This window comes from Budorcas taxicolor, chromosome 8, assembly GCF_023091745.1.
Source record: "Budorcas taxicolor isolate Tak-1 chromosome 8, Takin1.1, whole genome shotgun sequence".
NCBI classification, from domain to species: domain Eukaryota; kingdom Metazoa; phylum Chordata; class Mammalia; order Artiodactyla; family Bovidae; genus Budorcas; species Budorcas taxicolor.
In genome coordinates, this window is record NC_068917.1 from 74311003 (window position 1) to 74323942 (window position 12940).

Here is a 12940-nt window from a genome sequence, read left to right on the forward strand (position 1 = left end):
GCAATCTCAAAAATGACAGAATGATCTCTATTCGTTTCCAAGGCAAACCATTCAATATCACAGTTTTCCAAGTCTATGCCCAACCAGTAACTCTGAAGAACTGAAGTTGAACGGTTCTATGAAGACCTACAAGACCTTTTAGAACTAACACCCAAAAAGATGCCTTTTCATTCTAGGGGACTGGAATGCAAAAGTAGGAAGTCAAGAAATACCTGGAGTAATGGGCAAATTTGGCCTTGGAATACGGAATGAAGCAGGGCAAAGACTAATAGAGTTTTGCCAAGAGAATGCACTGGTCATAGTAAACACCCTCTTCCAACAACACAAGAGAAGGCTCTACACATGGACATCACCAGATGGTCAACACTGAAATCAGATTGATTATATTCTTTGCAGCCAAAGATGGAGAAGCTCTATACAGTCAGCAAAAACAAGACCAGGACCTGACTGTGGCTCAGATCATGAACTCCTTATTGCCAAATTCAGACTTAAATTGAAGAAAGTAGGGAAAACCACTAGACCATTCAGGTATGACCTCAATCAAATCCCTTATGATAATACAGTGGAAGTGAGAAATAGATTTAAGGGACTAGATCTGATAGATAGAGTGCCTGATGAACTATGGACGGAAGTTCATGACATTGTACAGGAGACAGGGATCAAGACCATCCCCATGGAAAAGAAATGCAGAAAAGCAAAATGGCTGTCTGTGGAGGCCTTACAAATAGCTGTGAAAAGAAGAGAAGTGAAAAGCAATGGAGAAAAGGAAAGATATAAGCATCTGAATGCAGTTCCAAAGAATAGCAAGAAGAGATAAGGAAGCCTTCCTCACAAATCAGGGCAAAGAAATAGAGGAAAACAACAGAATGGGAAAGACTAGTGATCTCTCCAAGAAAATTAGAGATACCAAGGGAACATTTCATGCAAAGATGGGCTCGATAAAGGACAGAAATGGTATGGACCTAACAGAAGCAAAATATATTAAGAAGAGGTGGCAAGAATACAAAGAACTGTACAAAAAAGAGCTTCACGACCCAGATAATCACAATGGTGTGATCACTCATCTAGAGCCAGACATCCTGAAATGTGAAGTCAAGTGGGCCTTAGAAAGCATCGCTATGAACAAAGCTAGTGGAGGTGATGGAATTCCAGTTGAGCTCTTTCAAATCCTGAAAGATGATGCTGTGAAAGTGCTGTACTCAATATGCCATCAAAGTTGGAAAGCTCAGCAGTGGCCACAGGACTGGAAAAGGTCAGTTTTCATTCCAATCCCAAAGAAAGACAATGCCAAAGAATGCTCAAACTACCTCACAATTGCACTCATCTCACATGCTAGTAAAGTAATGCTCAAAATTCTCCAAGCCAGACTTCAGCAATATGTGAACCATGAACTTCCAGATGTTCAAGCTGGTTTTAGAAAAGGCAGAGGAACCAGAGATCAAATTGCCAACATCCACTGGATCATCAAAAAAGCAAGAGAGTTCCAGAAAAACACCTATTTCTGCTTTATCGACTATGCCAAAGCCTTTGACTCTGTGGATCACAGTAAACTGTGGAAAATTCTGAAAGAGATGGGAATACCAGACCACGTGACCTACCTCTTGAGAAACCTATATGCAGGTCCGGAGGCAACAGTTAGAACTGGACATGGAACAACAGACTGGTTCCAAATAGGAAAAGGAGTATGTGAAGGCTGTGTATTGTCACCCTGCTTATTTAATTCTATGCAGAGTACATCATGAGAAACGCTGGGCTGGAAGAAACACAAGCTAGAATCAAGATTGCCAGGAGAAATATCAGTAGCCTCAGATATGCAGATGACACCACTGTTATGGCAGAAAGTGAAGAGGAACTAAAAAGCTTATTGATGAAAGTGAAAGAGGAAAGTGAAAAAGTTGGCTTAAAGCTCAACATCCAGAAAACAAAGATCATGGCATCAGGTCCCATCACTTCATGGGAAATAGATGGGGAAACAGTGGAAACAGTGGCAGACTTTATTTTTGGGGGCTCCAAAATCACTGCAGATGGTGATTGCATCCATTAAATTAAAAGACTCTTACTCCATGAAAGGAAAGTTATGGCCAACCTAGAGAGTATATTCAAAAGCAGACTTTGCCAACAAAGGTCCATCTAGACAAGGCTATGGTTTTTCCAGTAGTCATGTATGGATGTGAGAGTTGGACTGTGAAGAAAGCTGAATGCCAAAGAATTGATGCTTTTGAACAGTGGTGTTGTAGAAGACTCTTGACAGTCTCTTGGACTGCAAGGACAGCCAACCAGTCCATTCTAAAGGAGATCAGTCCTGGGTGTTCTTTGGGAGGAATGATGCTAAAGCTGAAACTCCAGTACTTTGACCACCTCATGCGAAGAGTTGACTCACTGGAAAAGACTCTGATGCTGGGAGGGATTGGTGGCAGGAGGAGAAGGGGATGACAGAAGATGAAATGGCTGATTGGCATCACCGACTCGATGGACATGAGCTTGAGTGAACTCCGGGAGTTGGTGATGGACAGGAGGCCTGGCGAGCTGCAATTCATGGGGTCTCAAAAAGTCGAACAGACTGAGCGACTGAACTGAACTAAACTGAATAGATACTGATGGGTGATGTCTGGTATTATTTTATGTTCATGGGTGATGCCTATAATTTTCTCATTGTGTCTTTATAAATCTGCATACAGGATTATGTTAATCATGTTAAGTAAAGTGGAGTGTTCTCATTTATCTAAATTCTCTGGAAAAATTTATATAAGAATGGAAGACTCTCCTTAAACATCCGTTTAGAACTTGTCAGTACCAAAAGAGGCCTAGAGTTCTGAGCAATATTTTAATTAAAGATCCAATGTCTTTAGTAGTTATAAGAACCTTCAGGTTTTTTATATCTTCTTATACAAGTTTTAGTATATTTTACTAGACATTTTCCTCGTTCACTTGAATTTCAATGTTTTGGTTTAAAATTCCTCATAATACTTACTTATTTTTTCAATATCTATAGGATCTGTAGCATGCTTTTTTATCTTTTTTTGTATTATCCTAACAAAATTTTAAAACTTTAATTATTTTTTTATGGTTTGTTTTTCTTTTTCAAACTTTTTTTTTTTTTTTGCTATTTCAATGTCTGCTTTATACAATTCCCTTTCCTTAAATTTATTTCATCTTAAAATTCTTGAAAGAAATCTTTGCCTCTTTAGTTTTCAGTTTGTAGCCCATATGGTAACTGATATTTTCATTATCATTTGACTTAAATTATTTTCAATTTTCCATTTGCTTTCTTCTTTGCCCTTGAAATGTTTAGTTGTATATTTCTTAATGTATATGCATATACAGATTATCTAGCTATTGTTAACATTATATGCAGCATAATTCCATAGAGATCAGAAAATCTACAGTGTTGAGAATGTGTTGAAATTTATTGACACTTTCTATGACTCAGCATATGCCCATATTGTAGGTGTTCTGTCTGTGCACAAAAAAATATGTATTATGCAGTTATGTGCAGTATTTTCCATGTTTTTTAATCCATGTTTGTTAGTTGTGTGTAATATATTAATCCTTACTGATATCTGGTTTGTTTGTTGTACCAATTACAGAGCCACAAGTGTTAAAATCCCCACTGTAATTATGAACGTGGCTATCACTTCTGGTTCTATTCAGTTCAGTTCAGTCCAGTCACTCAGTCATGTCCAATTTTTGTGACCCCATGGACTGAAGTCTTCTCTGTTTATCACCAACTCCCAGAGCTTGCTCAAACTCATGTCCATCGAGTTGGTGATGCCATCCAACCATCTCACCCTCTGTCGTCCCCTTCTCCTCCTGCCTTCAATCTCTCCCAGCATCAGAATCTTTTCCAATGAGTCAGCTCTTTGCATCAGGTGGCCAAAGTATTGGAGTTTCAGCTTCAACATCAGTCCTTTCAATGAATATTCAGGACTCATTTGCTTTAGGATTGACTGGTTGGATCTCCTTGCAGCTCAAGGAACTCTCAAGAGTCTTCTCTAGCACCGCAGTTCAAAAGCATCAATTCTTCAACACTCCACTTTCTTTACGGTCCAACTCTCACATTCATTCATGACTACTGGAACAATCACAGCTTTGACTAGACAGACCTTTGTCAGTAAAGTAATGTCTTTGCTTTTTAGTATGCTGTCTAGGTTTGTCATAGCTTTTCTTCCAAAGAGAAAGCATCTTTTAATTTCATGCCTACAGTCACCATCTGCAGTGATTTTGCAGCCCAAGAAAATTCTGGGTCTATTAATGCCTATATATTTTGAGACCTTGATATCCACTACAAAAAGACTTAGAATTGTATGTCTTCCCAGTGAATTAACACTCTAGTCATTATGAAATGCTTGTGTGTATCTCTAGCTTTCTTGCCTTTTAAAGTCTACAGATCATGGAGAAAAATGTAGCTGTACCATATTTATTTTGGTCTAACTTTTTTCTTACTTTTATTTTCATCCTTTCTGAAACCTCATGTTTTACATCTGCCTCTCATTTTAAAAATACAAATATATTTAAAATTTTCAATGTATGGCAAAACCAATACAGTATTGTAAAGTAAAATACAGTAAAAATAAAAATTAAAAAAATTTAGATTGATAATAATTTTTTAAAAATCTGGTCCATTTAAATTAAATGTAATTACTGATATACTTGGGTGTATTCTTCCTATCTGGTCTCTTCCTTTTTCTCTTCTTTCTTATCTTATGGGCGTCATAAGGATTTTAATCACTCCAGTTTTCTTTTTATTAATTTGGAGATTATGCATTTATTTTGTATTCTTTTAGTGGCCATCATAAAAATTTCCAGTTTATTTCTTTTAATATAGACTTTACTTTTTAGAGCTGATTTTAACTCCACAGGAAAACTGAGTAGAAAGTACAAAGGTTTCCCATGTATTCTGCCCCAAACGTGCACAGTCATCCCCACCACTAACATCCCGCACCAGAGTGCAATGTTTGTTATAGTTAATGAACCTACATGGAGGCATGATTATCACCCAAAGTCTACAGTTTACATTAAGGTTCAGTCTTGGTTTATTTACTCTTCATTCTTTTGTGCATTTCTGGGCTTTCATCCAGAATCATTTTCCTTTCTGTCTTTCTGGGTTCCTGCTCTCTCACTCCAAACTAATTTTCTCTCACTCCAGAGTAATTTCCCCCTATTCTTTAGCACTTCTGTGTTTTTAGGAAGCTTTTTTTTTTTTTAGTTCAATTTGCTGTTTTTAGTGAGAGAGCTGGTTCAAATTTCCTAGACCTACGTTTCCAGAAATAGAAAAGACTGGGTTTTCTGTTCAGACACTGCCATCTTCAACTATAAAGCTGCTTCCTGTTATAATACTCTCCATCTGTCACGCCCCAGCTTTATATCTAGACCATGACCTTTCAAATTATGGGTGTCTGTGAAGTACTGCTGAGTTTGTCTTTATTTCCTCTGGACTATGTCACTCTTTTGAAATTAGCTACAGTGTTATTAGTGCAAGTACACTAAAAAAGTTCTGAACATATCTATACTATTTCTAACACAAATACCTTATAATTGCATTTCCTTTGGTTTTTTGGATAGAAATTTTTATGGAGGGTAGAGAGTATTTAGTATTTAAACAATTATTATCTTACCTAGAATTCTACTTCTGAGGTCTCTACCTTTTTGCATGCATGTGTGTTCACGTTTGTGAGCTTTTCTTGCATTTATGCCAAAAAAGTATTCTTATTATTGATTTAGTGATCTCTGTAATAAGAGAACAGTCAGTAGCTGTTGGCATTGCTCTTCAAACTTGTACCCCCGGTCTTTGTGGTTTCAGATTATTATGAGAAATTAATATATGAGATAACAGAAGATTAAAGTTGCACTCATTAACTAGGCTGTAGATAAAATAGAAAACATCTTCAGTTCAGTTCAGTCACTCAGTCGTGTCCAACTCTTTGCGACCCCATGAATCGCAGTATGCCAGGCCTCCCTATCCATTACCAACTCCAGGAGTTCACCCAAACCCACGTCCATCGAGTCAGTGATGCCATCCAGCCATCTCATCCTCGGTCGTCCCCTTCTCCTCCTGCCCTCAATCCCTCCCAGCATCAGAGTCTTTTCCAATGAGTCAACTTTTAGCATGGGGTGGCCAAAGTACTGGAGTTTCAGCTTTAGCATCATTCCTTCCAAAGAACACCCAGGGCTGATCTCTTTTAGGATGGACTGGTTGGATCTCCTTGCAGTCCAAGGGACTCTCAAGAGTCTTCTCCAACACCACAGCTCAAAAGCATCAATTCTTCGGCACTCAGCTTTCTTCACAGTCCAGCTCTCACATGACCACTGGAAAAACCATAGCCTTGACTAGACAGACTTTTGTTGGCAAAGTAATGTCTCTGCTTTTGAATATGCTATCTAGGTTGGTCATAACTTTCCTTCCAAGGAGTAAGCATCTTTTAATTTCATGGCTGCAGTCACCATCTGCAGTGATTTTGGAGCCCCCCAAAATAAAGTCAGCCACTGTTTCCACTGTTTCCCCATCTATTTCCCATGAAGTGATCTTATAACCCCCCCAAATATAATTCTAATATAGAGTAAACATCAATAGAACACTCACTTATGTCCCATCTGTCTATCAGTTATCAATTATCCATTTGTTCTCTTTTTTATGTCTCAGCTTCTTATTTGCTCCTGAGAGGAGTAGGATTTCAGGACTTCAGGTTATTTTTACATGCTTTATTCCAAGGTTGAATTTTAAAAAATGTTTCTTTCCTCTTCTGCCATCCCCCTTAACTTCATACACTTTCTGATCTTCCAGCCTTTTGTTTTCAATTTATTCCTTCTAAGCATTCTCAGTTATTTTGATGCTTTACTAATCTCGTAAAATGTTCTGCATAGATCCTCTTTAGCCCCTTTATCTAAATAACATTATGATAATCATTATCAAGATACATTTTCATTTTACTGGCTATGAGAGATTTTCCAGGGAACACATGTTCTTTGGAAAAAGGATCGATGACGTTTGTGATAAAGAAATCAGGACCAGTGTGATGTGTATTTGTGAACTGAGTATATTTTCATGAGGCCCTTGTTCTCTGTTGCAGACTTCTCCATTGTGGTTGGGGTGCTGTTCCCTGTGGCTCTCATATTTGTGGTGGTTGCTATAGTAATCCGATGCCGAAGCTCCAGAGAAAAGCAGAAGTTAGTCCAGAGGTAGGCCCTGCTTTGGGGACAGCTAATTCACTACAAATGTAAGGACCCAAATTATCAAATTTCATCTCATTTTAGTTTGCTTCAAGTACTCAGAGATAACTACAGATACATTTTTCTCAGGCCAGATGCTTGGTATTCTGTTTATTGGGGGCATTTTTCACAGGAAGACCTGCTTTTTTTCTTCTGTTTAATCACTGTTTATAATTCATAATAAGAAGAGCTCTCATTATTAAATATTTTAACACTCATTATACAAATACAGTCTTTAAAATGTATTGATGACAGCTTTATAGCGAGCACCTTGGTTAGCCCTTTTGCATATATTATGTCATTTAATCTTCATAAGAACATTTAATCTTCACAAGGAAACAAGATTTACTTATTAGTATTTCCACTTTATAGATGAAAAGGTATATATTTATCCTCACAACAATCCTGCAAGGTTAGGGACTTCACATTTTTACTGATGTGGAAACAGAAGCTCAGGGAGGTAAGCAAGCATGTTTAAAGTCTTACAACCTAAGTAATGAAATCTAGATTTGCACCTACATCAGTCTTTAAAACATAATCCTGACACTACAGTATCTTTCCAGCATTTTCAGAAGACTGACTTATTCACTCAGAATGGGCTTCTGATAAATATTTAATGAATAAAATAAATCTTTATTTACTTAAAAGACATAATTTAGATAAAAACTGGACTCAAGACCATCATGATTAGATATCATGGCTTGGTAGAGAATCAAAAAGAAAATCAGTGGTGATCATTATGAATTACAGAAAAGGGAAACCCGGAGGATGTCCTAGGGAGCAGACGAAAAGCCCAGCAGTTACCAAGAAGGACACAGAAGGGCAAAGGAAAGGAGCAGACTTCTCTCAAATCTCCCTCTTGTGGTAAAAACACTGCAAAGTCACTGTAAATGCTGTGCTTTTACATACAGGCCACTGTCTACCACTGAGACCGGCCTACACAATCAGAAGAAGAAACCACAGATGGCGAAGACTGTTCAACCCCAAGAGGTGAACCAGAGTCTGTAGTGTGTTTTCTGTGGACCCCAGCTTATGATCCTCTCTCTCTCTTTAGCTGTCATTTCTACTCAGCAGTGTTTTACAAATCTATCTCACTAGTATGTAGTACTGGTATGTAGCAAGGACTGCAAGTTTTGTAACTACACATTCAGAAAGTTCACCTTTGCCTTTTGTTAAATGCAAAAGACTCTCTCTAAAATGTAGAGGTTGCTTTTCTCTCTAAAATGTAGAGCCACTTTGCTGTGGTTTACAAAAGGCAAAGAGAATTAAAAAAAAAAAAAAACAAAAGAAAGGTAGATGCCAGCTTCCTCTCCCTCTCTTTATCTCTCTCTGTGTGATTCTAGGTCAATTCCTTATTCCTTTTGCAATATCGTGATAATGATGATAATATGTATACTTGTGGGCTTCCCAGGTGGTACTAGTGGTAAAGAATCTGCCTGCCAATGCAGGAGACATCAGACGAGGTTTCGATCCCTGGGTCAGGAAGATCCCCTGCAAGAGGACATGGCAACCCACTCCAGTATTCTTGCCTGGAGAATCCCATGGACAGAAGACCCTGGCAGGCAATAGTTCAAAGAGTTGGACATGACTTAACGACTATAACAGCAACAACATGTACACTTTTATGACAATACATGTAATATGTATAATCTTTAATGCCCTAGTTGTATCCTGCAAGTTTAGAAATTTAGATAGCAATTGGTTAATGATAGTGACATTGATAATAATGTTTTTGATGGAAACATAACCATCTCTGATAGCTTTGTACCCAGCAGAGTGCAGAGACTGGGTCACTATGATTGTCCCTCCAGTTTCTTGGTGCCATCTTAGTTCTGAGCTCACATTATCAGAAAAGGTGCTTATTTGGAAGCTGAAATTAAGAAACTTATTATTTCACTTTTTAAAATTTATATGTTCTTATCAAATGAAAGATTCTTTAAATTTTATAGTGCTTTACAATTTTCAGAGTTTAATATAAATATTTTATGGACATATGATGAACATAGCTTTCTATGTCTGTTGGCATTGAGTTTATTTCTGAACTGTATGTACACACCTATATGAAAGCAGTAAACATATGTGCATGCATGGTAAGTCACTTTTGTCATGTCTGACTCTTTGTGACTTCATGGACCATAGCCTGTTGGGCTCCTCTGTCCATGGGATTCTCCAGGCAAGAACACTGGAAGGGGTTGCCATGCCCTCTTCCAGAGGATCTTCCCAACTGAGGGACTGAACCTGCATCTCTTGCATCTCCTGCATTAGCAGGCAGGTTCTTTACCCTTCGCACCACCTGAGAAGACTCAGGAAGCCCGTATGTAAATATACAGGTTTAGATTATTCCTAGTTTTCTATATCTGAAAATGATTTAGTGAAAGTCACTCAGTTGTGTCTGAATCTTTGCAACCCCATGGACTATACAGTCTATGGAATTCTCTAGGCCAGAACACTGGAGTGGGTACCCTTTCCCTTCCCCAGGGGATCTTTCCAACCCAGGGATCAAACCAAGGTCTCCCACATTGCGGGTGGATTCTTTACCAGCCGAGCCACATAAACCTTTCTTTTAAGCACACCTATTTTCAAGGCCCCATTTTTTAATTATTTTTTTTTAACCTTCGTGTTAGCTACCTACAAATCCAAGTTTTCCTCCACCACTGATTTCTATATCTGTATCATCCTCTTTTCTTGTAAGTATCAGATGGTCACTGGCAATGTTTGCAAGAACCCTTGTGCCCAATGTGAATGATGTCTTTCAAACTCTGGGTTCCATTCTAGGATGCTCTATGCTAACGTGAGAGATTTTAGCCCAAAGGAATATTGGAGAAAGCAAGACCTCCCTCCTCACTATTTATAAATTAGTATGGCTATTATTTTGACTGTTAAAAATAGTTCTGTTATATAATTGTTAAAAAGGGATACATGGTTCTGCTGTAGAGGATGAATTGTCTCCTTCAAAGGATAGTCTCTAGATGCATAGTTTGGAGGACATAAAACTGTGTTATAAATTAGATTTTACTTCCTTATTCTAGATAGAATAAGGCCTCTACTAGTCACAGTTTTCTAGAGGAGGAAGTGTACAAAAAAGAGTCCATAAAGGGAAATCCAGAATAAAAGCCAAAACCCATGAAGAGGTAGAGTCATTCATTCAACTGGATCCTGAGAATCTTGCCTCCTACTTGGTACTCTATTGTGAGTAAATGAGAAAGAACTAAAACTTAAGGTCATTTTTTCAATGATTTTTGCATTTTTGCTGGGAAAGCAAGTCATATACATATGGAGCACCTGTGCTGTGTGTGCTTAGTTGCTCAGTCATGTCTGACTCTTTGTGACCCTCTGTCCATGGGCATTCTCCAGGCAAGAATACTGAGCTGGGTTACCATGCCCTCCTCCAGGGGATCTTCCTGACTCAGAGACTGAACCCAGGTCTCCCACATTGCAGGCGAATTCTTTACTGTCTGAGCCACTAGGGAATGCCTTATATGTGATGGGTGCCAAAGTAGATGATGCTACAGAGAAAAGTATGGTGAAGGGGTAAGGAATGGGCTACAAATGGTATAGTAAGAGGAAAATCCACTGACCAAGTGGTTGGAGTCTGTACTGGACCCTGAGAGGTAGAAATTAAAATAAGTGGCCAAGACTTCCCTAGTGGTCCACTGGTTGGGACTTTACCTTCCAATGCGGGGATATAGGTTCAGTCCCTGATTGGGGTCCTAGGATCCCACATGCCCCATGAGCAAAGAACCAAAACATTAAAAAAAAAAATGGAAGCAATATTGTAACAAATTCTGTAGTCTCTAAAAAGGGTCCACATCAAAAAAATCTTTTAAAAAAGGTAAGTGACAAGGAAGTAAGGAACGACTGAAATAAGGAAATGAGTACAGTAAAGACAAGAAGTGAATAACATTTTTAATGCTGACCATTATTTTTGTTTCTATTATAGCATAGAAACATAAAAGGACTTTCTTCTACTGTTTTCAAGGGTAATCCAGTGTCTAAACCTAAGATTAGTGGTACATAGTCAAACTGTTACAATCTTGTAGCACTCCTAGAATCAAGGACAGAAATTCTAACCATGTCTTCCAAGAAGATGTTCACTGAGGACAGTATCTCTATAACTGTGCAATAGGCTTTAGTATCTGTTTGCCCTCTAGTTTGGACAATAACCAAGAGAAAGAAGATGTAAGGGTCTTTACTAGAAAGTGATGACCCCAATATTCTTTGTTTTCTCAGAAATATTACCCAGGGATAGTGAGATGGAGAAAATTTCCCACAGAAAAACACTCAGCATGATATCACTGCTCTTCTGATCCTCACCTTCTTTCCTAGAAGTACCCATATGGATAGTTTGATCCCAGTGTGATGTTTTTCTCTTTTTCTTTCTCTACCCTCCTGTGTTTCCACTCCTTCATTGTGAAGTATCACAGAATCTATAGAAAAGAACATGTGACTACAAAGAATTCATTTTAACTTCTTAATAGTTAAAGGTTAAAGAATATCTACATTTTTAGGAAAAAATCATTATTTAAGAGTTTTGTCTTTCTTTAGGACTCCAATCCAAAAATCTGAAGTAACACCTAAACAAGTGTTGCCGGGTAAATGATCAACTTGGAAGACTGGACAATCTGGATGGAAGAGAAATGTACTTACTTCCTCACTATTATTTGCCATCAATACCCAGCAAGGCTACTATTTCTGGATTACACTTTAATGACACAAAATTTCAAGAGAGACATACTCTTGATTGTCTTTGTATGAATTAAAATTTTCTGTTCTCCATACTTATGGGAAAGAGGATGATTCTAAACAATGAGCTATGAAGCTGATATTTCTAAGTAGGTGAATTTCCTAATCTTTCCCACACCCCGTTTTTGACCATGATGCTGCCTAATATTTGTTAAAGGACTTGTGCACCTTTATTTTCTCACTTGCTAGGAATTAATTCACCCTCTATTGATGATAAAAAATAAGAAATCACAGGAAACTGGGGGAAAATTGCACACTCATCATTAAATAAGTAGCAACATCTTAACTGTTTGAACCGTGAAACTGTCAAACTAGAACCCTTAGTTAAAAAAAAATATTATATAAACCTTCTCTGGTTTATATAATATCTTTTTCCTACATTATCTTCTGCAGTCCCTATTAGCTGTGTAATTGGAAGTTCACTACAACTGATTAAGCTTTATTAACTAAATTTTTATAGGAATTTGTATAATTCAGTTATTGGCAAGCATAAAGTGAACATTACTAAGTAGAAAAGTTTTAGTTAAATAAATTACTAACATAAACCAGAAATAAATTACTAACATAAACCAGAGTTTGTAAATTGGTGACTTGCAGGATGTTTTTGGACTGCAGATTTATTTTATTTGGCCTGAATAATTTTGGCCAAAAAAGTATTTTCAAATGTTTTGAATGTATTGCCAATATTTAAAAATTGAGAAATCTTGCATAAACATCCAGATACCAGCATTTTAAAAGTAATCAAATGATTTGTCAATGCTGCAATCACATTGCCAACAGTAACCATTGGCTTAGTTGACTAGTGATGGAACAGAGTTGGTAGATTGCCTACTAAAACTTTCTTCCCTTTCAGAACTCAATTTTTTTTTTCATTTTTTCATATTAAAAAAAATCTCTGTAATAACCTCTATGGGAAAAGTATCTGAAAAGGAATAGATATATGTTGTTCTTCAGTCACTCAGTCATGTCCAACTCTTCGTGACATAATGGA

General features: G+C 37.5%; 1 protein-coding gene across 1 annotated transcript in view; it reads left to right on the forward strand.

Annotated features, from left to right (window-relative positions):
- Nucleotides 1-11772, forward strand: part of ADAM28 (ADAM metallopeptidase domain 28) — a 74049-nt gene extending 62277 nt beyond the window's left edge. Inside the window, exons 19-21 of the mRNA XM_052645216.1 lie at nt 7068-7176; nt 8118-8196; nt 11752-11772. Of these exons, the coding sequence (XP_052501176.1) occupies nt 7068-7176; nt 8118-8196; nt 11752-11772 (209 nt within the window). The remainder of the gene's footprint in view (nt 1-7067; nt 7177-8117; nt 8197-11751) is intronic.
- The last annotated feature ends 1168 nt before the right edge of the window (nt 11773-12940 follow it).